General features: G+C 45.0%; 1 protein-coding gene across 2 annotated transcripts in view; it reads left to right on the plus strand.

The window, feature by feature from the left end:
- Window positions 1-27,034, plus strand: part of Apba1 (amyloid beta precursor protein binding family A member 1) — a 181,268-nt gene that overhangs the window by 100,221 nt on the left and 54,013 nt on the right. For both annotated transcript variants that reach the window (XM_050160084.1, XM_050160090.1), the window contains exon 2: window positions 15,088-16,357. In XM_050160084.1, coding sequence (XP_050016041.1) covers window positions 15,158-16,357 — 1,200 coding nt within the window. In that variant the 5' untranslated portion in view covers window positions 15,088-15,157. The remainder of the gene's footprint in view (window positions 1-15,087; window positions 16,358-27,034) is intronic.

Here is a 27,034-nt window from a genome sequence, read left to right on the forward strand (position 1 = left end):
CCTTCATCCTGTCTTCAACCCTCAAAGCCGAAGAGAGAGGGTAATAGCCCTGTTCTCTGTAGTTCCACTTTCTCTTCTGTCAGGTTCAGTGTGTTCGGACTGATATTGAGGTCTTTAATCCATTTGGACTTGAGTTTTGTGCATGGTGATAGATATGGATCTATTTTCATTCTTCTACAGATTGACATCCAGTTTTGCCAGCACAATTTGTTGAAGATGCTCTCTTTTTTCCATTGTATACTTTTAGCTCCTTTATCGAAAATAAGGTGTTCATAGGTTTGAGGGTTAAAGTCAGGGTCTTCTATTAGATTCCATTGGTCGAAATCTCTGTTTTTATGCCAATACCAAGCTGTTTTCAATACTGTAGCTCTGTAATAGAGTTTGAAGTCAGGGATGGTAATACCTCCAGACGATCCTTTATTGTATAACTTTGTTTTGGCTATCCTGGGTTTTTTGTTTTTCCATATAAAGTTGATCATTGTCTTCTCCAGATCTGTGAAGAACATTCTTAAACCACTGACTAGGCAAATGTGAGAGAATCTAATGCTCGTGAGTGGTTATCTCAACAACAGTTGGACCTTGCTAAGTACATGGAGGAGAACCTACACCCACCTGATTCTGATTAGCAGACACCAAGAATTATGGGATCCATGCAGGAAAGTAACAGCAAGATAGTGAAAGACTAAACCTCCAACAGAAGGAAAGACAAGCCAGGAGGCTCCAGGCAAATGAGAGTTCTCGACCATACGTTCAGAGAGCTCCAAGAGCTCCTGATAGCCTTTAAAGAGGAAACATAAAGCAGACGGTAGAGAAAGGTACAGCTCTTAGTAAGTGAACATGGACTCCAAACTTCAGTGGAAAGGTTTTGGGAAAACAAGCTAGGAAATCTAACAGGCTATAAAGAGGCAGGAGCGGGAAAGTGGGAGCAAGCTGAAAACTGAAGAGAGCTAAGAAAGTTCGATGATCTCAGAGGGGCTGATGCCTGACCAGAAATATAGTCTGGGCATTCTCAAAGCCCAGGAAAGGCATGCTCTTCAGGCTGCAGCAGGTTCCACTGGACAGACACCAGTTAAGGCCAAGGCTCATTCTCTCAGATTTCCAAACACTAAGAAAAAGAGAAAACGAGTTCAAATACACCAGAGTTGGGTGACTACCAAGGCATGTGCTAGTCTCGTCCACGATGTCTCATCAGCACCATGGCCTGGTGCCCTCATGGTGGAACAAGACCCTCATAGCCATAGTCAGGCAAAGCCATGCATTGGTTTCCAGTGTTTTGAGTCACCCCCTGCACTCAATTACAGAAGACTCGATTGTGGCTACAGGGTTTAAGTGTTAGATTGACAAAGTATAAAACTGTAATTGACAGTAGATGGGAGGCCAGGCAGGAAAAATAAAGTGGAAAGATGGGAGGATACGTCAGTAAAAGAAGCCAAAATGCTAATTACAGAAATATTTTAAAATTTCGAAGTAGCCAATAAGATAGAATTATTAAGCATAGGGGACAGAAGGAAAAAGAAGAGCTCGACTAACTGTTCATCTTCATGGCTGGAATTCAGGAGATAGTGCCACAAATATGTGGCGGAAATTCGGCAACTAGTTATGTGTGTATATATGTATGTATGCATGTGTGTATGTATTCATTTTAAATGAATATGGAAATGGCACCCAGAAACAAAAGAAGCACAATGAAATCAAGTTAGAAGCAATATGAAAGGGTTATTTCTCTTAATATTCATGCTAGTCAGCTCTTCTTTGCTAAGACAAAATACATGAGAGAAATGAACTTAAAGGGAAAAAGGTTTATCTTGACCGTAGTTTTAGAGGTTATTCTCCCTAGTCACTCGCTTCTTTTGTTTCTCCGCCGTTGGCAGGACAGAACAGTGTGGCAGGGGTAGATGGTAGAGTGGAGTGCTTCACCACATGGTGGAGAGAAGCAGAGGGAAGTGAGAACAAGACACACCCTTCAAAGACACGGCCTCTGTGACCTGCTTCCCCCAACTGAACCCTACTCCCCACAGCCTATCAAGGCTGACCCACCCAGTGTTAAGCTTAGCAGGCTCATGCTCGAACCCCAAGTCCCCACCTCTGAACATCCTGGGGACCAAGTCTTAACAGCTAAGCCTTTAGGGGCACTTTATGCCCAAGCTGTAATAATAGTCATTTCTTTTTTTTTTTTTTTTAACTGAGAGATAATTACTTCTTTCCTGGCCTCACTGAAATATTCCTTTGAAGAGATTTATTAGACTAATATATAATACCTTCACATTTTTATTACTGTTGCACACAAAAAGTTCATTTCCTAACAGGGGCACGATATCGTTTTCTCCGCATGGTTTATTAAGGATCCAGGGCTATGCCTCCATGCCGTTCCAGTACCTCTCAGGTCCGAGTCTTCTGCATTCAGCGAGTGGGGAAAGAGTAGATACAAAAGGCAAGTTCCCTGCATAAATACCTTGGCTCAGAAGGGCACACCCCTTCTGTTCTCCTCCCTTTGACGAGACCTACTCAAGGCCCATCCAGATGTAAGGGGAGCTTGCAGTGTAGTTTTGCATGACAGTTTTGCATTTTGAAGTGGTTTAGTCTGTTTTCTGCTTCTATATCAGAGTACCTGGTGGTTTATAAAGAACAGAGACTGAGTTATTATGGCTCTGGGATCTGGGGAGACCAGCAGGGTGGTGGCATCTGATGCATGTTTCCTGCTGACTGGCACATGGCAAAAGGTACCCCTATGTTGAAAAAGCATGCCTGGAAGGCAGGAAGAAAAGTTGGGCTGAGCATCCTTGTGCCAGGGCCCATCCCTGAGTTACCTAACCCAATCCTGCAGAAACAGGCTTGGTCGATTCATGTGAGCAGATCCTTCACATCCTAATCACCTCTTAAAGGCCCAGCGTCTTTTCCCTCTCCTGTGTCATTGTTACCACTGTTGCTTTTTTTTTTTTTGTATTGTTTGAGATAGACTCTCCCAAGGCTGACCTTGAACTCATAATCCTCTCATCAGAGCTGACTGGTTTTAGTGTGCCGCTCTACCCAATTTCCATAATAGTATAATGGCAATTGCATTCCAACATGATCACTAAAGGAGACATTCAGAACACTGACGTGGGGTTGAAATCAAGACTTTGGTGAACAATAAGCCAATTTGCTTTCAAATATCCATGTACAACTAGCCTGTGTGTGCACCCTGGAAAGGTCAGGGTTCTGGGTATGGGAAGGATGATTGCTTTGAGTTACTTGTATGTTTTTAATTCCTGGTCCTGATACCATTTATAATCACTTAGTAGGTTTGCCTCTTGCTGGATATTTGTCCCCTTTGTGGGTGACGACCTTGACACTATGGTAAAAGAAAGGAAGAAAGTTCGGGGAAAAAAAATCTAGCAACCAGCTGCTGCTTTTAAATAAACATCACTATGGAGAGCCTTTCCACCCCTCCTGGGCTTTGTTATCTGCAAAACGAGGTTCTGGTTGCCTTGGGAAGACTTTATCACTACATCCACAGGTAAATGGAGAACGTTTCTGTAGAGGAAAGGTGAATGACCACAGCCTAGACTGGAGATCCCCATCAATGTATACAACCTTTGAAGCCATTTTTACCAACCCTACCACCATCACCACTTAATCCATCCACAGAGATATTACTCTTAAACAATGAGGCGCAGAGAATAACAGAGGCTGGATGCTAGGCTGGCATTAAGAAGCCTGACAAATAGCGAGGATGTTCAAAGCATAACAGAAAGTTTACAGGGACGCAGCCCTGCCTTAGCACCTTCCTCAGCGAGGCGGGAGGACATGTTTCCCAGGCTCGCTACATCGAAAACAGTAATTGCCATCTGTATATAGCAGGCAAAATTTCACTCTGTATTTGGATTTTAAAATAGGGTCATTGTTTCAACACCAGGAATACTCATACACGAGAACCTGCCCAGCTCTCATTCTTGCTGCTGAACCCCAAAGGGAGCTACTTGCATAGGTTTCTCCCTTCTGTTGTATGAGGGGGCATGCATGCACTTGCACATACACGTGCGCACACACACACACACACACACACAGAGCACTTTTGGACCAATACAATAGTGCCCCTTATCCATAGTCTCAGTTTTCACCAAGTCAGTCAGTCAACCAAAGTCCCCAAACACACTATAGTACAATAAGTTCAGTAGAGAGAGACACTATATTTATGTGACTTTCATTATGTTGGTGCAATTATTCTTTTTTTATTATTGATTATTGTTGACAATGTCATACTATACCTAGTTTATAAACTGAGCCTCAGGGTCCATTACCCTCCACAGTTTCCCAAGGATAAGAGGAAGAGGTGGCTGCGCCCACTACATACTGTTCTGACCTTGCTTTTAACTTCATGGATGTGGGGGTTCTTTCTGTGTCCTTTGTGTTTACCTCTTCTGTCCCACGGGCAGTCCATTATTATGTGTGCGCTTCGCCAATTTTCCCATGGCGGACACTACTGTCGTTTCCCATATTTTGTGAGAAAAACTATAAATCGCTTGGTACTTGAGTCATTTCATACACCTGTGAGTTACATATGGAAATTCCTCCAAATGGTGATTCCGATAGATGCTTTCGAGCTGATCGTCTTCCTCGTCTCGTTCTGTAGACGAGGAAAGGTAAGAATAAGTGGTTGGCTGTGAATCAAGGGGTGGAGACAATTAGCGTGCCAGTGGTAGGAATTTTCTGATTTGGACGCGTAAGGTCAATGAAGTTCGGTGTGTAAGCATGAGGGGAACCACCCAGCGATTCACTGAGGCGCAGGCTGCAATAATGAGACTTGGCGCAGCAAGCTGGCAAGTCGCAGTGGCAGCTGTGAGCTGAGTACTACCAATGGCTGAGCAGACACTTTGTGAGCCAGAGAGTATGGGAACCAGCTTGGTAGGAGGCTTCCAGAAATAGCAGACACATGGTGTGCAGGCATATCCACAGGCACATGCATGCGCACGCATGCATGGTCTCTCTCATACACACACACACCCTAGGACAAATGTTGGAACTGAGCATAGGAAGCAAACCCTTGGTCCAGTCAGATTCCTGTCACCCACAGCTATGCCCATCACGTCTTAGAATCAGGACAGTGGCAGAACAATGACAGATAAGCTTCAACGGAAGGTAACTTTGTTTCATACACGTATGCAGAGACATGCTTTAATATAAATACACGATACGCTTATATACGTTTGAGAGCAGTGTAGGTTTGTGGCCACATCTAATGGGAAGCAGTGAGTCTTCACACCCACAAACACACAGTCTCCCCTTCAACGGACATCCCAGAACACTGGTTACAGTTGCTGAAGTATCGGCACATCCTCATCACCCAGATCTTACCAGGGTTCACTCTTGGTGCTGAACAGTCTGTGAGCTGACCAATGCACTCTTGTTCTTGTTCTTAGTGCTGCATTTATTCAGTTAATCTTTACAGCATCTGATGGGGAGGGGTCTGTTGTCACTCGCTCCTGAAAAGAGAACACAGAGGCATAGAAAGGCTAAATGAACACAAGCAGTTGGACTTGGACTTCTTAACTACTGTCTATCATGCCTCTGCCTTCATTCCCGGGCCCTGAAGTTTCTTTCCCCTTCCTACCCGCCCCCACTGCAGGTAGATGTCCCTGTTTCTCCAGGCTTCCCCAAGGTCTCATTGGCACCTTTGAGAGTCCTTGAGCAGGTGGTCCTACTGTTCCTGCAGTGGAGGCTGGGTAATCTGGAAATCCATCAAAATTCATTGACCATATTGGTTAAAGAGAGCAGGTCTTAGATGCCCCAAATATGAACATGATGTGGGATTCCCCTCTGCATGCTGTGATTACCATTTATGAATAAAGGAATTGCCTTGGCCTGTTGATAGGACAGAACTTAGGTAGGCAGGGAAAACTAAACAGAAGGCTGGGAGAAGGGAGGCAGACTCAGAGAGAAGCCATGTAGCCTCACCAGAGACAGAAGCCGGGAACTTTACCCAGTAAGCCACATCCTCGTGGTTATTAGAAATGAAGGGAAAGAAGTTTTCCAGCTTTCCCTCTTTCTTTCCCTATCATCCTTTGGTTAAAGTGACGAAACAGAGCTGAACTGCCTTGGGAAACTAACTCAGTATGGGATTTCTGGCTCATCAAACTCAGACTCAAGTCACCTCCCTTTTTGCTACATAGTAGTTGCTTAATGGATTTTGTTTTTAGGATTGTGAGTGAGGACCTTCCTGCATGCAAGTGTTTCGAATCACCAAGGTTAGTCAGTGCTTCCCAGATTTGAGAAGTGCAAGTGAAAATATTGTTTGTGTCCAAAGGACAGTAGACTCTCTGCTGACCCCTTCCTGACACGTGAACAACAAAAGAAATCCAGAGACAAGAATTTAATTTGAGTCTTTGTAATTAGGGACATAGCTGTGTTCTGGTTTCTGTCTGGGGAAGGAAAATGAACGGAAAACTAGAGGGATTAGAGAAGAGCGAGTTAACTGGCTTTCTAATGAGCCAAATAATTTGTAAAAGTAACAGTCGCAGTAAATCTGAGGTGATGTGGTCTCAGAGGAAAGATTGCATTTTAATGAATTACTATTCAATTTTCCTTAGCTGGAAACTCCCCCATCTCCTTCTCCTCTCACAGTATAACTTAATGAGCTTCTGAGAAGTCACACAGCAGAACCGAACTGAGAGTCTTATTATCATCTCTAACTCTATGGTCGTGGCGATAGTGGGGTTGGGGTTATTTCTGTACAAAAGAAATACAGCTAGATTGGCTATAACCGGTAAGTTAATATTTTTGAACTGAGTATAACCCAGCAGAAATCATAAATACCATAGGGGTTGGGAAGAAAGTTGGCACATACAAAAAGGAATGGTTACAGGAACACCATACCAAGCTACTCTAGCCCTCTGTAAATTATGGATTATATAGATATGTTTGATTTTATACTGGAGGCTTTTCACAGAAATTCATAGCAGCTTAATCGGCTTTGATTTCCAGACACTATCCCTTGAGTTTTCTGTAAAAATTGTAAAATCTCCCCTCTGACTTTCTGTGGTTGCCTGGAGCTTATCAAGTCTATTTTATTGGAATCAGAATGATGAGTGATCTGATCATTAAAGTGAGGCAAAGAGATAGGAAATAAGGAAATCTGAATAAATTTAGAAACGTCTTCTTAACCAAAGGCTGGGCTGTGATAGAGCTTTGTGGTTGGGATGACTAAATTCAATCTAGTGGGTAAATTGATCGTCCTGCTTGGTTAGCATTCATACTGATTTCAAGGTGGGATGGAAGTAAAGGTCCTGATTTTTGCAGAAATGGCATGGGGCTCTATCCATCCAGCTATCTTCTGCACCACTGTTTCTCCGCTGAGGATAAAGCCTCCTTATGAAAGATGGGGCCACTGACAAAATATATTTTCTTTTTTTTTTGTAGTTTTTGTGGGTCTGTGTGTGTGTGTTTGTGTGTGTGTGTATGGTGTTTGCTTATTTGTTTTTTGCTTTTCAAGACAGGGTATCTCTGTGTAGCTTTGGAGCCTGTCCTAGCACTCACTCTGTAGACCAGGCTGGCCTCAAACTCACAGAGATCTGCCTGTCTCTGCCTCCCAAGTTCTGGCATTAAAGGTTTGTGCCACCACTGCCCAGCTGACAGAAGCTATTCCTAAGGCTGCCCTATTGGAGGAACTTCAGAGACGACCAGTCTTTAATAATTGTGGCAGTGTGCATCTTTATCTTTTCGGAAGAGATTTGCTATTTTCTAAACATCAGAAAGTAGTAAGAGATAAGAACATTGAAATTTAAAAAACCACTTATAGCCAAAAATTTCAAGTGATATAGCTGGATGGTGCCTATTAGCTTGAGAGAGAGAGAGAGAGAGAGAGAGAGAGAGAGAGAGAGAGAGAGAGAAGAAAAACCAGATATAATTAACTAGGACTTTAGAATGTTGAAAATTATTCACTGGCAGTTTCAAAACCCTTCAATTAACTTAGAAATCAATTCCAACATAAGAGTGCCCAGAGTGCTTTGAACAAAGGCAGTGCCCTCAGACAGGTAAGTGGAGAGCCTGCCAAGGTCACCATTCTAAAAGCGATTACACCAATTTAAATGTTTGTTTAAAAAAATCAATCGCATTACTTTCTGGGCTCAGTGTAATGAACGAGAAGAGTGCCACAGAGGGCCGGCAGCTCCAGTTCCAGCCCTTTCTGCCCCCAGTGACCTTGGACTATTTATTTAAGCCGCCTGAACCTCTGCTTCCCTATCAGCAGCTGGGGATAATCATTCCCACGGAGGGGGTTGCGAGAGAATTGGAGAATATGAAGCAGTGTGTACAGGTGGAGCATGTGGCTGCATTGTTTAGTGTGACAATTGGTTATTATCTGATGGATTTATATACTCCTAGCCTAATTTCTTGATGGATTAAAAGAGCCCTGCTTGTCTTCTGCCTGTTAGGAAAGTAGAATATTAATAAATATGTCCTGTGCCCAATATTCATATTAATACTGTTTTAATTTTGCCTTTTAAAATTCTGTATTAACCTCTTAAATACTGATTATGGAGTGCTCAGAAAATGCTCCAATAGACATCAAATAGTGGTTTCACTGAATCTGTTATTGTTCTATTACCATCTGAAGAGGCATCATCTATATGATAACCCTATTCTGTAGGTGCTATCATTACGACTGTTTTAGAAACTATAAAATGCGGCGTTTGCTGCAAGTTATTCGAAGAAGTCAAAGCTGGGAAGTAATAAAACCTGAGCCCAGAGTTGACCTCGTGTATCCTAAGCCTGTCATTTTGATTATTGCAATACCATATTACATAGAGTAAATGATGGGATAATCTTCTAGAGGCTTGGTAGTTGAGGAATGCCAAGCACCACTGATTTTCAATACTTGTAAATACTCCTTTGGGAGTAAAAAAAAATCAAATGTGACTAAGTATTATGATATTATAGTGAGACAATATTCTGGTGACTTCAGAGTCCATAAATTAACTTTTAAAGCTGCTTCCAAAAATGAGTATTCAAGGTCTTTCAACAAGGGTAATGCCCTTGAGACGTATAAGCATAGAGTATACCAAGACTGGCTGCAGAAGATTGGTCTCCTGTACCCACGCTGGGCAGGTATTAGAAGACACATTGGGCGGCAGCTGTGGGTGGAAGTTCTCTCTAGCTGGCAGTCCACCTCTAAGGTACATGACAGCCTTTGCACATTGCTGCCCCAACTGTGGGCATTCTGAATAGAAGGCAGGGCTAAGGTCAGGATTGAGTTGTGAAACAACCCCATCAAGGAGGGTCAAAGGGCTTCTGCGGAGGTGGGAGGAGTAACGTGGAGAAGAGACCCAGGCGAAAGAGATTGAAACATCCGAGAGAAGGAAGGTCCGGTGGCCTCTGCTCTGCTGCGAGGAAAGAGGTAGCAGCTGAGATCCTGGCAGGCTTCTTATGCCCATGAGGCTTCCTATGTGAATTTCGTGTGTCAGTTCCTGGAATGTATACAACCTCGTGTTGCAGGGGACGGGGGGCATGTCATGGAAACAGGGAGAGAGAGTGGAGCCTCGTGTGAGACTTCTCATTAGAGTTTCTCCTGCCTCGTTTTGACTACAGCTGTACTATCTATAATATTATCCTTGTTGTTGAGTGGGCTAGCTACTGTGACTCATTTTGCCATCTGTTAAGATTTATACCTACCTTAGATAACAGCTGGGTACCAGTAGGAAGTAGATGGGTACTCAAATCAGGTAATGTACAGAGACACAGAACTTAGTATCGGCACTACTTATAAAGGCGTAGCCAGTGTGATTTGTAAGACTAACAGGGAAGGGTGGGAGCCCTCGTGTCTTAAGAGTTGTGCCCTTTAAGGGTTGACATGCTCCTGTCAGAGATGACCTGAGAGAATGAATACCCCAGCCTCAGACTCCTTCGTGTAATCAAGTCACTCTTTGTTGGTCAAACAGAAACTGAGGACTAGGTAACTATTGGAATGTCCAAAGAGGCTGGCCTTAAAGGGCACAGGCAGGCAAAGCAACAGAGTGGCTCTGGACTCTGGAGGGGACAGTGAAGATGTATAGCCACACCTTCATCTGCAACCTCACATTAACTGACACCTAGCTCTCAGCAACATACCTTTCTTCAGGTAGTCACCCGATTCAGAAATCATTTCAGGTCCCACCTGCAAGGTCATGCTCCACGCTCTCAGGTACAAAGATATGAGGCAGAGCAAAGTATTTATTGTGCTGGAGCGAGATAGTTCTGTGTTGGGAATGTTTTTCTGACCATGCGAGCTATCTAAGTGATTTTAGAAAGGAGAAATGCATTTACACGTCCATCTTTAGGCTTCCATTATAACTAAATTCAACTTCTGAATGAATCAAAGGTGCTTTAATGAACCCTTGTCTTCTTCATTCTAGTCTTTTATGTTAGTATTGTAAACAGATGCATTGTGTTTAAAGGAGATGCCCATGCAAGGCTCTTGAGATGCTTTGAACTCCCTACCCCATGTTTCAAAACTGATCTAACTCAGGAAGCGAGGAAGCTTGTAAGGTAGGGAAGACATACGTATTCTTACTCTCTCATGCTTTGTGCAACATGAGAAACACTAGGAGCTGGGGAGAGAGCTCAGGGGGTGAAGTCCTTGCAAAGGCTTTAGCACTGGGGAAAGTAGAGACAGACAGATGGCTGGGGCTCACTAGCGAGCTAGCCTGGCCTTCTTGGCTAAGTAAGCTCCAGGTCAGTGAGAGACCCTGTCGTTAAGAAAAGAGAAAAACAGACTGCACGGGAGGAAGGTCTAAGGTTGTCCTCCAGCTTCTGTGTGCTTGCATATGCATATATCCATGCACACCTGCACACTGATGAACACATGTGTGAGCATACACACACATATACACACACACACACACAAGAACTGTTCATCTCAACATATACAGGATACTCCTATATCCACCCACATGCTGCATCCAAGGCATAATCCTGTTTAGTAACCACAACTGCTCATTACTATGGATATGAATCTATATCAGGGTGATATGCTGCCCTTACCATGACTGACAGACATCATTTAAATAGTGTGTTATGTGTGGGTGTTAAGACAGACTTCAGTCTCAAGAGCTGGGCCTTGAGTGCCAACTCCAGTGGGGAAAGATAAGCAACAGGCATTAAATGCTTTGGAGATAGTTATGTAAAGATGGGAGTCTCTGAAGGCTAAGTGAGGGGACCCAGCCACCTGTGCTGGGCAGGCACAAGAAGGTAAGTTAAGCTTTAAGGGATGTAAATGTAGTCTGGCCCTTTCCCAGAGGCACCTGGACACAGGCATAAAAGCTTAAATAAGCACATATGTAAAATCTCCTACATAACATATGAATCAAAATTTCTTTTTCCGTTTCAACACCCATGACACCTTTAAGTTTTTCCCTGTATCTGCATGACTGTCACCACCCTTGACAAGACACACACACATACACACAGAGATACAGAAAGACAGACACACACGTGCACACACAGAAACCTGGGTGTTAGAACTTGATTCTTGTTCTTTTATACATTCTGTTTTGTCTGCAGCCACACCTTTCTGCGAAAGCTACTTTTGAATATCTCAGAAAATAAAAGACAGTCAATTGACAGTGGTTGGCAACAAGTTAAGGAAAGAAGAAAGAAAGTGACATTCCGCCTCCCCTTCTATCAATCTCAAATTGATCTTGGCCAACAAGATCAGATACCTGAATTTGGCCTCTGAATTTTGAAATTTTGTAGTCTAAACATTCTGCAGCTGCAGCAGAATGCCTTCCTTTTGTTTATTTTCTCCAGGCTGTGAAACATTCCTGAGCTGGGAACTGGAAGTGGTCTGTGCTTTTCCACTGGCAGCCCGCAGGCTCTCTCGGTCCTGCCATGCCCCCCTTCATGCTGCAGGTACCCGCAAGGATGAGACTCTTCTGCCTCGTCTCCCTGGTTCACAGCCCTTTCATAGCTAGAGGGAAGGAGTTTCCTTCAACCACTCCTTCTTCCTTTGCTCCACCTCTTGAGGTGTCTGGACAACTATCAAGGTCCCAGTTGGATGATAGTGTCTTTCTCCTAGGCCTGAGCTCTTGGAAGCTGGTGAACTCATGAAATACACAGGACTTAATGGGACCAGAAGGTGACATAGGAGCCTCCATTATTTTCACTATGGGCTCCTTCTGTGTCTTGAACCTATTTCTACTTTGTATTCATCACCGGATAATATAATTACTAAAGCTGTCTTTAAAGGCCAGGATCAGGTCTTTGAAACGTTTGAATCCTCTTTGCCCTATATAATATCTGGCACATGTCCAATAAAGGCCAATGGGGTCCACAGACTCAAATGTGGGAGAATGTTATATCCCTAGTATTCTTTAATGGGGGATATGTTCTATTATACTCAGACTACATGCTTTTCATGGTATTCCCACAAAGAACTTTCCTTATCAGGGTTTGGTATAGGCACTTGTACAAAAATTCCATTTTTGTTGAATCAATGTATCTGCTAGTCAGATACAATTTAAACTCAGTGCAGACTAAACTTTCTTTGTAATACCTCAGTGAATAGAAAAGCCCATTTTCACAGAAAATAGTGGCTTTGTCAGTTCTGTACCCGGTATTAAGAACTGTTAGCCATCCAGGTCATTGTGTTTCTAACGTTGACCCCCCACAGTCAGGAGGCTGCACAGGGACAGCACCCAGGGAAGCCTGTTGTACTCCAGTCCATGGAAACTTGTCACATGGCCATTAGAACTGGGTTGGTACACAGGTCAATGCCTCTGTGATGTGTTGGTTCTGTTGTCTGGATTTGAGCCCTTGTAAAGGAAACAGGAACAGTGACTTTGTAATGTGTTGAATATTTGTTTCGTATTTTCCACGATCTACTGGAGGCCTCTTCACCAGGTGTACCTTATGACCAATACTTGATTTTCTATTCCACTTAATTCATCTCTGTAAAAGCCTCAGTGAGAACTATTCTCATTTTTAGGAACTTTCTTATACTCTGGCCACAGTTACTGTTCTCCGGAGTTTAATAAAAAAGAGTCCACCATTAATTCTTTTATTTATTAATTTTTTTAGAAAAGACTGACTGTGATCTGGTACTCTTTTCAATTAGAGGGCAGCAGGTTTGATTTGGTAAACCATCGTTGCTTTCTAGCGAATCAGTCAGGGGTGGATAGGGTCCCTCACAGTGGCAGCCGGGATGTGATGCTCTCCTTGAAGGCAGATGAGCCTCCCTTTCTGCTTGATCGGTCATAAACATTGGGATGGAATTCCTGTGGCTATGGTGAGGAACTGGGTGAAGTATAATGAATGTTGATATTAAGACTTGATTGGGTGTCCCTATCTTTCTGGGGCTACCTGTTACATTTAAGAGCACATCCATCCCTTTGTGGGACTTAACAAAGGAACATGAAGAGAGAAATCCAAACGTGCTATTGAACCCATGTCCTAGTTTGTTTTCTGTTGCTGTGATAAACCACTCTGGCCAATTCAATTTGAGGAAAAAAAGGGTTTATTTCATCCTGCAGCTTCCAATCCATCACTGAGGGAAGTCAAAGTAGGTTCACATTGCAAGCGATGAAGCAGAAATCCCAGGGGAACACTGTTTACTGACTTGCTCAGCCACCTTTACTCCACAACCCAGGTCTACCTGGCTCAGGGATAGAGCGTGCCCATAGTGGGATGCCCCCCCCCAGCATCAATTAGCAATCAAGAAAATGCCTCACAGACATGGCATTAGGCCAATCTGGTCTAGGCAATTCCTCAGTTGAGGTTGTCTTCCCCCGTGACTGGATTGTGTGAAGTTGACAGCTGGAGCTAATTATGACAGCTCATTTACGATAGATTTCTGGAAACCCAATGAACCCTGTCTGGTCTCTTTGTTCATTATATTCTTTGTGTCTGTTTCTATATATGTTGAGCAGGCTGTGCTTAAAAGTGTGTGTGTGTGTGTGTAGTGTGCACACATGGGGGTTACGTTCCAGTAAACATATCTGGAGGCCAGCCACTTGGAAAGCTCCTAGGATCCACTTGTCTCTATCCCCCAACGCTGGAGTTCCAGGCACCCATAGCCATGCCTGGCTGTTTTATGTGCCGGGTATTTGAACTCAGGTCCTCCTGCTTCCATGACAATTGCTGTCTCCCACTAGAGCCATCCACCCATCCCTTAAGAACTACTTTTGTGATGAGAGCTAATAAAAAGTTGGAATCAATCTTTCTCTCTAACTGCAAGTTTCCTCACAAATAGGTAGAAACCTACCCTACCCATACTTTTTTGAAAATTAGCCACTCTAGTTTCAGATACCATGGCATTCACAGAATTACCGAATTTTAGCTCCAGGGCACATGGAAAGAATTCTAGAAACTGCCTTCTTTGTGTATTTTTCAGAATTCTGGTTTCTAGGAGAAAAGTGCTTCTGGGTCAAATGAGTTAGAGAAACCCTAAATTTTCTAATCTCCTCCCCTTGGATATTCACAGTGAAAAGTTACCTGTCAATCAGCTGGTCCCAAGGTTATTTAACTAGAGATTCTATTTTTCTGTGCTCATTCTACCTGTAATAAAAAGAACCTAGTGTCTTTGTGGAGGACTAGAAAGCTAAACCCTTGTGGGGAGTAGAAGAACCAAGGACCTATTGGTTACCAGGCTCCCCAGAAAGGCTGCATCTTTACACTCAGCAATAAGGTCAAAAATATTCCAAGATGATATGCCCCCCCTCCCGAAATTTATTTAAAGAGTTGCTTCTAAAGTATCTAGTATCCTAGTTTTGAGAGATTTATCCTTGAGCAGATGGGGAAATGTGCCAACTGGCCCATCCAATTGAGCAATAATACTCTATCTGTAAACCTCAGAAAACACAACCTGAATAGCATGAGGAACAAAGTTACGAAGCTCTCAGTCTGGGGGCTTGGGAGGGAGAATGCAATAAGCAATTAAACAAGTAAATATGTAATTACAAAATGTGACACGTGCTTGAAGACGAGAGTACTGTCAGATTAAGCTTAAATTTGCAATCGTGTGTTAAATTGACCCAGATTCCAGAAGGGATCAATAGCGGGTGTTTTTATGTCTGTCTTGATGCTCAGCTCATAAGTTACGTTTTGAACCACACGGCAACCTCTCTCCTTGTTTCTTTTCAGCCCCCGTGGAGCAAAATGAGAGCGCAGTGAGCCAGCTCAGTCTCTCCCCAGCCATCCCCTGACGCCCACCATGAACCACTTGGAGGGCTCCGCGGAGGTGGAGGTGCCCGACGAGACGCCAGGAGGGGAGGTGAACGAGTCCGTCGAGGCCGACCTGGAGCACCCCGAGGTGGAGGAGGAGCAGCAGGCGCCCCCGCAGGCCGCCGGCCACCACGGCGCGGTCGAGGACCCCCGCGCGCAGCTGGCGAGGCAGCAGCAGGAAGAGGAGGAGCGCGGGGAGAGCCTGGCGCGCTCGGCCAGCACCGAGAGCGGCTTCCACAACCACACGGACACGGCCGAGGGCGACGTGCTCGCCGCGGCCCGCGACGGCGGCGGCGCCTACGAGGCAGAGCGCGCGCACGACGCCGAGGATGAGAACGCCTACGCCGTGCAGTACCGGCCCGAGGCCGAGGAGTACACGGAGCAGGCGGAGGCCGAGCATGCCGAGGCGGCGCACCGCCGTGCGCTGCCCAACCACCTGCATTTCCACTCGCTGGAGCACGAGGAGGCCATGAACGCGGCCTACTCGGGCTACGTCTACACGCACCGGCTCTTCCACCGCGGCGAGGACGAAGCCTATGCCGAGCCCTATGCCGACTACGGCGGCCTCCAGGAGCACGTGTACGAGGAGATCGGGGACGCGCCCGAGCTGGAGGCGCGCGACGGCCTGCGCCTCTACGAGCAGGAGCGCGACGAGGCGGCCGCCTACCGCCAAGAGGCCCTGGGCGCGCGCCTGCACCACTACGATGAGCGCTCGGACGGCGAGTCCGACAGCCCCGAGAAAGAGGCCGAGTTTGCGCCCTACCCGCGCATGGACAGTTACGAGCAGGAAGAGGACATCGACCAGATCGTGGCCGAAGTCAAGCAGAGCATGAGCTCGCAGAGCCTCGACAAGGCAGCCGAAGACATGCCCGAGGCCGAGCAAGACCTGGAGCGCGCCCCGACGCCAGGAGGAGGACACCCCGACAGTCCCGGGCTGCCAGTATCTGCCGGGCAGCAGCGGGTCGTGGGACCCCCGGGTGGCGGCGAGGCTGGGCAGCGGTACAGCAAGGAGAAGAGAGATGCCATCTCGCTGGCCATCAAGGACATCAAGGAGGCCATCGAAGAAGTGAAAACCAGGACCATTCGTTCGCCTTACACCCCCGACGAACCCAAAGAGCCCATCTGGGTCATGCGCCAGGACATTAGCCCCACGAGGGATTGTGACGACCAGAGGCCCATGGATGGGGATGTAAGTATGACTAGGTCCAGTCTGGCTGGACTCCAGGCCCTGGGGAGGGGAAACTTTAAGTTCTGTGACCTTGTATGTCTGAGAAACGACTTTGTGGGTAAATGGTCTGTAGGGGCGCAATGCACCTCCCCATGGTAGTTGAGCCCAGTGTGGTGCCGACAAGAGGATATTAAGAGCGGACCCCACTAATCAGACACATGACGCATCCCTGTGCCTTCCAAATGGTACCTAGAGGACTTGTTGAGAGTTACATTCGTGGGCCAATGCCCACCCCACATTCCCTTCTTGGTGCTCATTGAGAAAGTCTGAACTTTCTCAGTGGGGTCCTAGAATGTGTATCAAGTCTGCACTGAGTAAGAAGAGAGGCGGTTGGCAAAAACGCCATCCTATAAGTACAAGATCTGGAAGGGTTGCTGAGATGAAAGAACCCGTGTGGAAGGAAAAAAAAAAAAAAGGTGTGTGGACGTGGGATGGAACGGTGGCCCAGTAGCACAGGTGGGCATGAGATAAAGTTTTAAGTGGGGACCAGCCTGTTCTCAGGTGTGTATGGGCACCTGGGGAAAGGAGAGTAACTCTACCAAAGTCTATCTGTGGGCTTTTTTTTTTTTTTTCTGGTTAATCAGCAGTTCAACCTAATCACAATTCAAAGACAAAGAACGGCAATGGGGAGCATCTGTGTCAGGCCCTGTCGTGAACGCACAGGGCATCAGAGAGTCAAGACAAGGGAGGGGGTTCTTTGCAGCAGGCCGAAGCTTCAGTCAAAAGTGGTTCTGAATTTTCTCAACGTTTTTCTTTTTAAGAACGGTGGGGTTCCGTGTTATCCCAGCTAACAAGGTCCAGGGTTCCTCTGCTGACGCTAGGCCTCAGTTAGAAAACCATTGCCGTGAAGCTATATATTAAAGATGTGGACGGCACTATGGCCTCTTTCATGGGAATTCCCCTGTCCTGTCAGGTGGTGTGCGGCGTCCCCACCCTCCCCAACACATACACATCCACTGTGACTCCCTGTAGCATCCAGTTAGTCCTAGACGCGTCACAGAAGGTACAGTTTTCTATTTAAAACCACCTGTGCTCCACTGTGAAGCGCCACAGGCAGAGCTGTGGCTGCCTCTGCCCACATCTTATTTGCCATTTTTGGAACTGGAGACCGTGTGAAGCTCAGGTGTCACAGTCTGTTGAAAATAAATCAAGAAGACTAACCTTTGCCCCCCTACCTTGCTATAAAAAAAAAAAGCTTTTTGCTCCGACTGTCCCTTTTCTGTACTCGTCGGTAATTTCTAAGCAATTTCATTTTCAAATCGAGCTTGAAGTTGGAGAAGGGTCAAGAGGTTAAATTCAGTTTCATTTCATCTGGTCCAGGTGCTGGCCTCCTCCATCAGCATCCTTAGCTGCATCAGCTCCTTGAAATGACCTGCTAACCACTTGACCCTGGAGCTTCACTCTGAGCTGCCAGGATAGCTATTTGTTCATTTCAACTAGAAGGACACTTTGAGACACTTGTGTAATGTTTTACTCAAAAAATATTATAAAATGCTGAATGAGACTTAGGATCACATACCACCAGAGATTTATCTTGATGCTAAGGAATCGGTGACGAGGGCTTACTGGGGTATGAAGGGTTAACAGAAGGCAAAGCTAAAAAGCCATGCCATAAAATATGCCCTCATCATCCTTAAGCTGTTTGGATCTGTGGGTCATATTTCATCTGCCATGCTGTATTTATAGGAAAGACCTTCATTTGCTCCCTCTTTGATGGTATTATTCCACCTCACCTCAGCTTCAAAAGAGTATTTACTGAAATCTCATTCCACGCATGCTGTCACAGAAAATGGAAAGGCAGTGTTGAAACCACTGTGGTCTGCAGTCTGCAGGAGTCTTGTTAAAAATGCAGATCGCTGCCCTTTTGCCTAAAGCCCAACACCTGAGGCAGAGCCCGCTGATCTGGGGGGTTGTTTTTGTTTCATAAATCCTCCCTGAGATCGCAACTGCATAAAAAGATTGAGAGCCACTGATTCGAAGTGGGGGACCCATTTAGGAGCTGTGCATTCGAGACTTTCTTCAGTGAAAGTCTGTAGCACTGCGGTTATGGTCTGCAGAAACAGAGGGCCCTGAAATTCTTAGTCCAAAGGCCACAGTGTGTTAAAAACAAAACGGCGAAATCCGTGCCAAGGACCAGGTGGTGGGTGCGAACAGTCAGATTGCCAATTAACAGAGGTAATTGCTAACAGCCACCTCTGCTTTTGACAGGCCTGCCCACTCCCCTGTAACCCCAACCTTGTACATATAGAACACGCAGGCATTTGTTTGCTGGGGCAGTAGACAGAATGAGAAGCAAGGATTGATTATCCACGAGCGCGTGTTCTCTTTCCTGAAATGAAAGTGAAAACTATTATTTTCTGAAACCTGAATTTTGGTCTAGTAAGGACCTTCTATCTTCTGGGTATGTTTGAGAACTTCCAACTCCTCAGTGGAAAATACTGATGGTGAATGACATGTTCTGAAAAGTCCCCTGGTCACTGACCTCTCTCCAGGCAGCACAGACATCCAGGGACAACTGCTTTGCCACCAGCCAGCACAGTGCATGCTGGGAGATTCGAACTACTCTGAATGGTGGAGCACGCTGATAGCCGCTCACGTTTACCCTCTCCTAAAACTTTATTAAAACCATGTCCCGATGGACACAGAGATCCCGATGGGCTTGGGCAAGTAGAAAAGTGTTTTGGAGATGGTTTAGCATACATTATCGACCAGCACATAGAACACTAATCAAAAACCAATTCTAACAGCTCCAATTTCCTTTGGTTATTGGTCTTTCTGAAAACAGTTGCACAACGCAGAAATGTAGTACTGTATGCGTGCAACTGAGCTGGGAAGAACATAAGCCTAGTCTTTAGAATGCAAACACTGGATGCCAGTTAACCAGAAGTGCATAGTAAAAAGGACGTAGACTTTAAAGCTTATGGTAGAATCTATGAATAATGTCTAAATCTGAAATGAAAGCGAGGCAGTACAAATACATTACCTCTGAACTTGAGAGTAAATGTGGAAGAAAGTTCCAAAAGAATTGAAAAACAGAGCCATGAAGTGAGGAGCGGCGTGAAAAAGAATTTGAGTTTTGCCCTAAGCTGCACAGTATGATTTGACTTTGAAAACTATATTTGTGGATTTATACAGAAGCGGTTCACTGAACAAAGAGATTATCTCAGTGCCCTGTTTTCCTGAACAAAAATAGAGAAGGGCAAATGCTTCTGTGTGTTTTGTGTTTGATTCATAGGAAGGAAAGGGCTTCTTGGCTGGCTGCTGACCTCTGGTAAGATGGTGCTCTGTTTCAAGCAGTGTTTGCATTAAGCGTGCACACTTTTGTCTGGCTGGCATTGCAAACATAAGAATAAGAAAATACAACAGTTAGGTGGAGATGAAGGATTTGCTACCCATAGAACACTAGTGGACAATAAAGAACCAGGAGAATGTGTTTAAAAGCCATGGGCTCGCAAGTGTATTTAGAGTTCGGAAGCCTCAGAACCGTGGTGAGGAAGAAAGCAGCAAGATCACTCACTGCAGTGGGAGTGATGCATGCTGGGGCCGAGTGCAGTGCATGGATTTCTCCAGAGGCGTGAATAATTATGTCAGTTCAGAGCTTTGCTTTAAGGATGCGATGTTCTTGGGAGCTGCCTTTTTACCAAGGTGAAAGCCCCACAGCTGCAGCGCTTACAGGCTCATCTGCACCTTTAGATGCAGTGAAGTGTCAGATCCCAGCAGGGAGTGGTGCTCCGTGTAGAAAAACTCAGTTGTCAATAGTAACAGCAAAGAGGAGCCATTTTTCTGTGAACCATGAGGACCTGATGTGACCAGGGTAATTTTCTTTAAAGATGTAATAGTCTTAACTGTTACATCTTCAAAATGAAAAGGCTTGACCTTAAACTCCCATCTGGAGAGCAAATGCTTCATTTCAACCGTGACGAGAGCATAAGCGGCTGGAGGATGTTTGCCTTGTTCGCTTCTCTTAGACGCACGGTGTTACCTTCAATTATCTTACCTCATCTCTAGAATTTCAGCTGTCTGTTCAGTCCTGGGCAAGCCCCAGTGCCTGAACGCCACCTGCCTACTGACATCAAACCACTGCCATGTCAGAATCGCTGGAGCAGAATCCGTCTGATGACGGCCCACCACAACTCAAGTGTCCTGGATTCTCTGTGCTCCATGGAATTAAAAAAAAAAAAAAAAGTTATGGGGAACCTTTAAAAAAAAAAAAAACAGAGGCTTCAACTTCTCTTCACCCGACCCCACTCCCAAGAGGAATCTTTCTCTCTGAATTGTCTCACCGAGACAGTTTATATGTGAAGCCACGGGGAGAATACAACAGGATAGGCAACGGGAGAACAAATGGCCAGTTTGGGCTGAGAAAATTTTGCCCCTAGAGTTAGCGTACAAGGCCACAGTTCAGGAATGTGATGGGCTCACTTAGGAAGTGGGGGCTCAAGAAACTGCCCAGAATGCTTTAGAATATTTGTGTCCTTCTCTCAGACATGTCACCTTCAGTACTGTGTATTAAGTGGACTGGGGAGAAAGGGCAGGTACAAGGAGATCAACTACACGTGTACCCTGGGCCATGCAGTCCTCCACAATCAAGAAGCATGAGTTGTCCATAAGTGGGATTCTTCTTTAAACTGAACTTTCTTCTCCACTAGAAGCATAGTTGGCATCGTGCTCTTAGTTGGAAAGGAGTTTCTCAGTATCCGTAAGATGTTTGCCGATGTGAAGTCCTCTATGAAAATGTGCTGTGAGGATCATGAGTATGGTGTGTTGGCTCCTCCTGGAAGTTACAGCTCACTGTGTAGGGTGGGTCACTGGCAAACTGAGTTAGTGCGCTTGGCCTCGGTGTTTCTCCCCTCACCTTCTCTGCACTAAGGTTTCTGTCTGCTGCCTCCCTGCATGCAGATCCTCACCATGCCACTTGTTCTCGTCCCTTCCTTCAAAGACCCTGGTTCACAGCTTCTGCTTAAGCAACAAACCACCAGCCTTTAAAAAAAAAAATCCAAGACTATGCTAATTAAATCAAACTAACCTGCTGGTCAGTGAAAGTGGAGCATGCACCACCCCCTTCAGGTAACAATTAGTTTATATTGGCATCTTGTTCCCCTTCCAGAGACCAATACACAAAATGTTTCGAGGCAGGAGGTTGTTTCGGCATTAACACTGCTTAGGCAGTCGGAAACCAGACACCTTCTGGCTGACAGGGAGGCAGTATCAACATTCTGGGACATAAAGGACTAATGTTAGTGCCTGCCCTGATCACCGGTATTCCTGATCACCTGTATTCCTCGCCTTCTTTAATTTTTCATTTCAGAAAACTGATGCAAGGAAGCTGTGGAGAATACCCCGGCTTCATCTGGGTCTCGGATATCTTGATGTTACCCCCTCCCTGCCCTGAGTTCAGCATCTAACCTTTAAGGATTTCACTTTTTCTCTTAACTGTTGCTAGGAGACTGTCAACCAAGGTCAGATGCACATGCTCATTAATTAAGACTCATTAGCAGCACCTTGCCCCGTTGACCTTGCTTCTGTGTTGTTAAGCCAACAAGGACAAGTTAAAAGGAATTGTATCACTGCCACGGATCCTGTTTCTGTGCAGGATTCCTGTGAGGTGCTCAGATCTCCACCTGCTCGTGATGTTCTGGCCAGCCACAATATTTCCAGGACCAGATAGCAAGGGAGGGAGTTGAAATGGGATCCAAAGTCAAGCAGACACAATTTAGGATGACGTGTTCCGTTAGCGCCTGATTTTCACAAGAGGGTCAGTTCCTTGCTGGGATGTGTGTTCTTGGGGAGCGGAAGGATGGCCTTTGGTTGCTCTTTTCTCCTTACATTTATATCTGAAGAGGATTAAACCCCATGTAAGCATCCTTAACTCATGCTGGTCCACTGACATGCTATGAAAGAGTACATGCGCCAGCTCACTCTTCATTATCTTCCGGGGTTGACTGCTTAGATGAAAAGGACAGACAGATCCTATAGTTCCAACACTGCAGAGGCTTGGACAGAATGTAACCATGGAATCTGACACAAAGGTGGCAGAAGTGGGCTCCAGTTTATTTATTCAATCAAGCAGACCTCGTTAAGGAAGGAAACCTGCTGCTCAGTCACTTTCTATCACTCTAAGAGCTTGGACATATATAATATTGCCTGAATAAGAAATATGGCCAAACCAAAGGCAGTGATGTTCAATGCTTTTCTTTTTTAAAAAATCTTATTTTATTATGTTTTAAATTTATTGATAATTTTATGCACATGTATGTGCCAAATTTGAATCATTTTCACCTTCCCATTACCCTCTCTCATTGTCTCTTTTTTCCACTAAAACTCTATTTCCAAAAATTCTTTCTTGTACTTTGATGTCTCTTTGGGTTTTTTTGAACCACTGAGTTTGACCATGACTGCTTGCAAGAGTATGAGTGGTGGAATTATTTCCAGAACATAGGCACTTTACCAGTGGTTATCACTGAAAAAAATGACACCCCCACCCCAAGCACCCATTAACTGTGCACAGTCCCTCGGAGAGCACTGGGACCTCCTGAGCCCTTGCCCCATGCATGGTGAAATAGTGAGGGCCCAGTCTTACAGCCGACCTTGTGCAGGTGACCATAGCTTCAGTGAGTTCCGAAGCCCAATAGCCATGTCATGCCCGTTATATTCCTTCTGCCCAGTCTTCGACACTGTTCCCTGAGCCTCAGAGGGCTCATTTAGGTCCAAGCACTCCACAGTCACCTTACTCTCTATCCTCTGGTTTTGAGTCTATGCTAACTGTCCTTTACCTCCGTGTCTAACGTCAAAGGGCTCACAGAGCCCTGTCCTTCCGGCTTTGCCAGCTGCAGCACGCTTCTCTCGGGCCGTCCCACTCCTTGTCTGCAGCTGCTGTTGGCAGATATCTACAGCTCTGGAATCCCCAACATTAAGGGGTCTCCAGTGCAATCTAGGCTTTACTTCCACAGATTCAGAGCTTCCGTGCAGGGATTCCACTTCCACATGCCCAGCCTCAGCGGCTCTCCTTAACCTCAGAGGAAGATTCCACAACCCCTTTACTTCTGTATTTTTCATGACTCTAAAGACAGAAGCACAAGGATAATACTGACCAGTTTAGGGGACCATGTAAAGTGGAACTTGGCCCTCTTGAATCACATTTGCAGCACCTTTCCCTTGTTGTTCCCTTTTGTGAGTAGAAAATTCCTCAGACTTTCTGTTTACAGGCTGGAAGCTCAGCTGGGTGGGGTCATGCCCCACTTTTGAGCAGGCCTTTCTTTAACCTCATCTCTTTCTGTGCAAGCCTTAGCTCCAACATTCAATGTCCTGGTGTTCTTTTTCACTTCAAACTGTACATTTTGTCTTTCTGTTTGCCTTGCTCACCCTTTTCCATTGTAGACCCAAAGAAGATTGATTATAATAACCACAGGACAGAGTCGATATTAGGTTGTCTTGAAATCTTCTCCACCAAGGAAATTAACCCAATACTTTTGTTGTTGTTGTTGTTTAGCTTCAGGTAGATTCTTAGGACATGGGCAGAAAGCAGCACATTCTTTGCCGAAATAGCCTAAGAATGATCTCTCACTCAGTTGCCTCTTGCGCTGGACGTCCAGATCCACATTGCTCTCAGCGGTATTGTACTCAAGCGCCTACTAGGATGCCCTGCTAACCCCACTCAGCAGCATTCAGTTGCTTTCCTAGTCCAAAGTCCCAAAAAGATCTTCTACATCCCTCTAAAAGCAAACAAACAAAAACAGCATGGTCAGACCTGACACAGCAATATCCCACTTCCTGGTACCAGCGTCTGCCTTAGTTACTTTTCTATTGCTGTGATAAAACACCGTGACCAAGGCAACTTATAGAAGAAATGGTTTCTTTGAGGCTGTGAGGTTTCAAAAGCCTCAACCCATTCCCAGTTCCTTCTCTTGACTTTGCGGTTGTGGATCAAGATGTAGGCTCTCAGATACTGCTCCAGTGTCATCCCTGCCTGAGTATTGCTGCGCCCGCTGCCATGATGGTCATGAACTCTAACCCTCTGAAACCATGAGCGCTAAATCAACTCTTTCTTTATGGGTTGTCTTGGTCATGGTATCTTGTAGCACAAATAATAAAAACCCAGAGACAGATATTGGGGTTCAAGCGGAAGATCAGAAAAGCAAAACAGCCAAGCCACTAGAGAAGTCTTACCTCTACCAAGGCTGGGCTACTGAAGGCAGCTCTGAGCCTTTGTCTACTCCCGTTTATATTCTCCTTTAGTGCTGGGACTAAAGGCATGTGACTCCCTCGAACTGGGATTATAGGTGTCAGCCACCACCACCTGGACCTGTTTCTGCATTGATCTAGTGTAGCCCAGGGTGGTGTTGAACTCAAAGAGATCCGTCTGCCTGTCTCCCTGGGATTAAAGGTGTGTGATACTACTACCTAGACTCTAGTGGCTTAGTTTTACCCTCTGATCTTGAGACAAGCTTTATTTATTAAAACATAAATAAAATATCACTGTAGTATCTCATCACAGCCAACTGCAACCTATTACAAAAGGAAGCTTCTCTGATAAAAAGTTTTAGAGCAGCATTGATCTATAGGTATAAATGTGTTTGTTTAGAAAGCAGTTTGACAGCATGTCCATATATAAAACAATAAGCAATAAGTTCTACCCTAGAGTCTATAACTCCCAGCCAGTTCTTGACCAGGTTCATTGTGCCAGTTATGGGTCCTTCCTGTGGAGCAGGCTTCAGATACAATCAGAAGGTTATTGGTTACCCGTATAATATTCATGCCACTATTGCACTTTTGGGTCATCTTGCCAGAGAGGTTGTTATTGTGGCTTATGATGATTTTGATTGATGAATTTTCTCTCCAGAAGTTTGCATAGCACATGTTGGAACTATAAATGCTACCCAGCAGTAAGGAAACTTCAAGATCAGGCCCAGTTTGATTTCTCAGTGTCCTACAACCCAAGTATGAAGTGTCTTCAGCAGTAGGATCTTAAGGCCTAGTTCTGGTGCACAAGAAATGCATTTGCAACGGGCTATAGTGTTTTGGGAGCCTCTGGCTCAGTGATTCTCAGTCTTCCTAGTGCCGTGACCCTTTGATACAGTTTCTCATGTTGTGGTGACCCCCAAATGAAAAATTATTTTGTTACTACTTCATAACTATAATTCTGCTGCTGTTATGAATTATAATGTAAATATCTGATATGCAGAAAGTCTGTTATGCAGCCCCCAAAGGGGTCACAACCCAGCAGTTGAGAAACGTTGCTACAGAGCCTCCATGACCAATATCACAGAGAGCTATATTCCTCACTGGGTACTAGGATTTCTGTTTAATAAATTGGGCTTCCAGAAAGAGCATGATCCATCCATGTAGGGTGTTTTTGTTTTTACTCTATTTACAAAACGGTAAGTTTCCATGGAGATTTTTCATAACATCCCTTGTTTTCATTAACTCTTTCCCCTTCCCTCTCCTCTACCCTATCCTACTACCCTGGTTCCCACTTAAACCTTCCACTACTACCCCTGTATCTCCTCCCTACTTGGATAACACGTGTTCTATCCTCCTGCCCTAGTTCATTTTCATTTACTGTGATAAACATCACAACCAAAAGCAAGTTGCGGGGAGTGGGTGTGTTCATCTTACACGTTACAGTCCATCATCGTGGGCAGCCAGAGCAGGATCTCAAGCTTGTGAGTCACTTTCCTCCTATAAGTTTTCATTTTTTTCCTCTAGGAGATCCTTTCTAGTGTCTCAGTGTTTACAGGCATTTCTGTTAAAACATCTTACTCTGAAAGTCCATAGCTAGAATCTGTGTATGAGAAAAAACATGTGCCGCTTGTACCTCTGGGCCTGGACATAATGTTTTCCATTTCCATCCCTTTTCCTGTAATTCCTTATTCTGGCGGAACCCTTAGCATCTTTTATGTATAGACTCATTTTCCTATAATTCCACTTTCTGGTGGAATCCTGAGTGTCTTCTATGTATATATTCCTTTTTGTATAATTCCATTTTCTGGTGGACCCTGGTGTCTTTCATGTATAGACTCATTTTCCTATCATTCTGTTTCCTAGAGGAACCCTAGTGTCTTTCATGTATAGACTCCTTTTCCTATAATTCCATTTTCTGGTGGACCCTAGCGTCTTTCATGGATAGACTCACATGGAGAGTGGGCATCCTTGTGCTGTTCCTGATCTTAGTGGAAACACTTTGTATTTTCTCCCTTTAGCATAATGTTGGCTGTAGGATTATGTCTTAGTTAGGGTTGTATTGCTGTGAAGAGACACCATGACCATGGGGACTCTTATAAAGAAAATTTAATTGGGTTGGCTCACTTACAGTTTCAGAGGTTCCATCTATTATCATGATGACAGGGAACATGGCAGCCTGTGGGCAGATGTCATGCTGGAGAAATAGCTGAGAATCCTATATCTTGCAGACAACAGGAAGTCGACTGACTGTCACACTGAGGGAAGCTTGAGCAAAAGAAACCTCAAAGCCCACCCCCAAAGGGACACACTTGCTCCAACAAGGCCACACCTCCTAATAGCGCCACTCCCTCTGGGGGCCATTTTCTATCAAACCACCACATTCTACTCCCTGGCCCCCTAAAGCTTATAGCCATATCAAAATGCAAAAAAAAAAAAAAAAAAAAAAAAAAAAAAAAA

Source organism: Alexandromys fortis, unplaced genomic scaffold (genome assembly GCF_014885135.2).
Source record: "Alexandromys fortis isolate MF-2015 unplaced genomic scaffold, M_Fortis_MF-2015_v1.1 scaffold_10, whole genome shotgun sequence".
Lineage (NCBI taxonomy): Eukaryota > Metazoa > Chordata > Mammalia > Rodentia > Cricetidae > Alexandromys > Alexandromys fortis.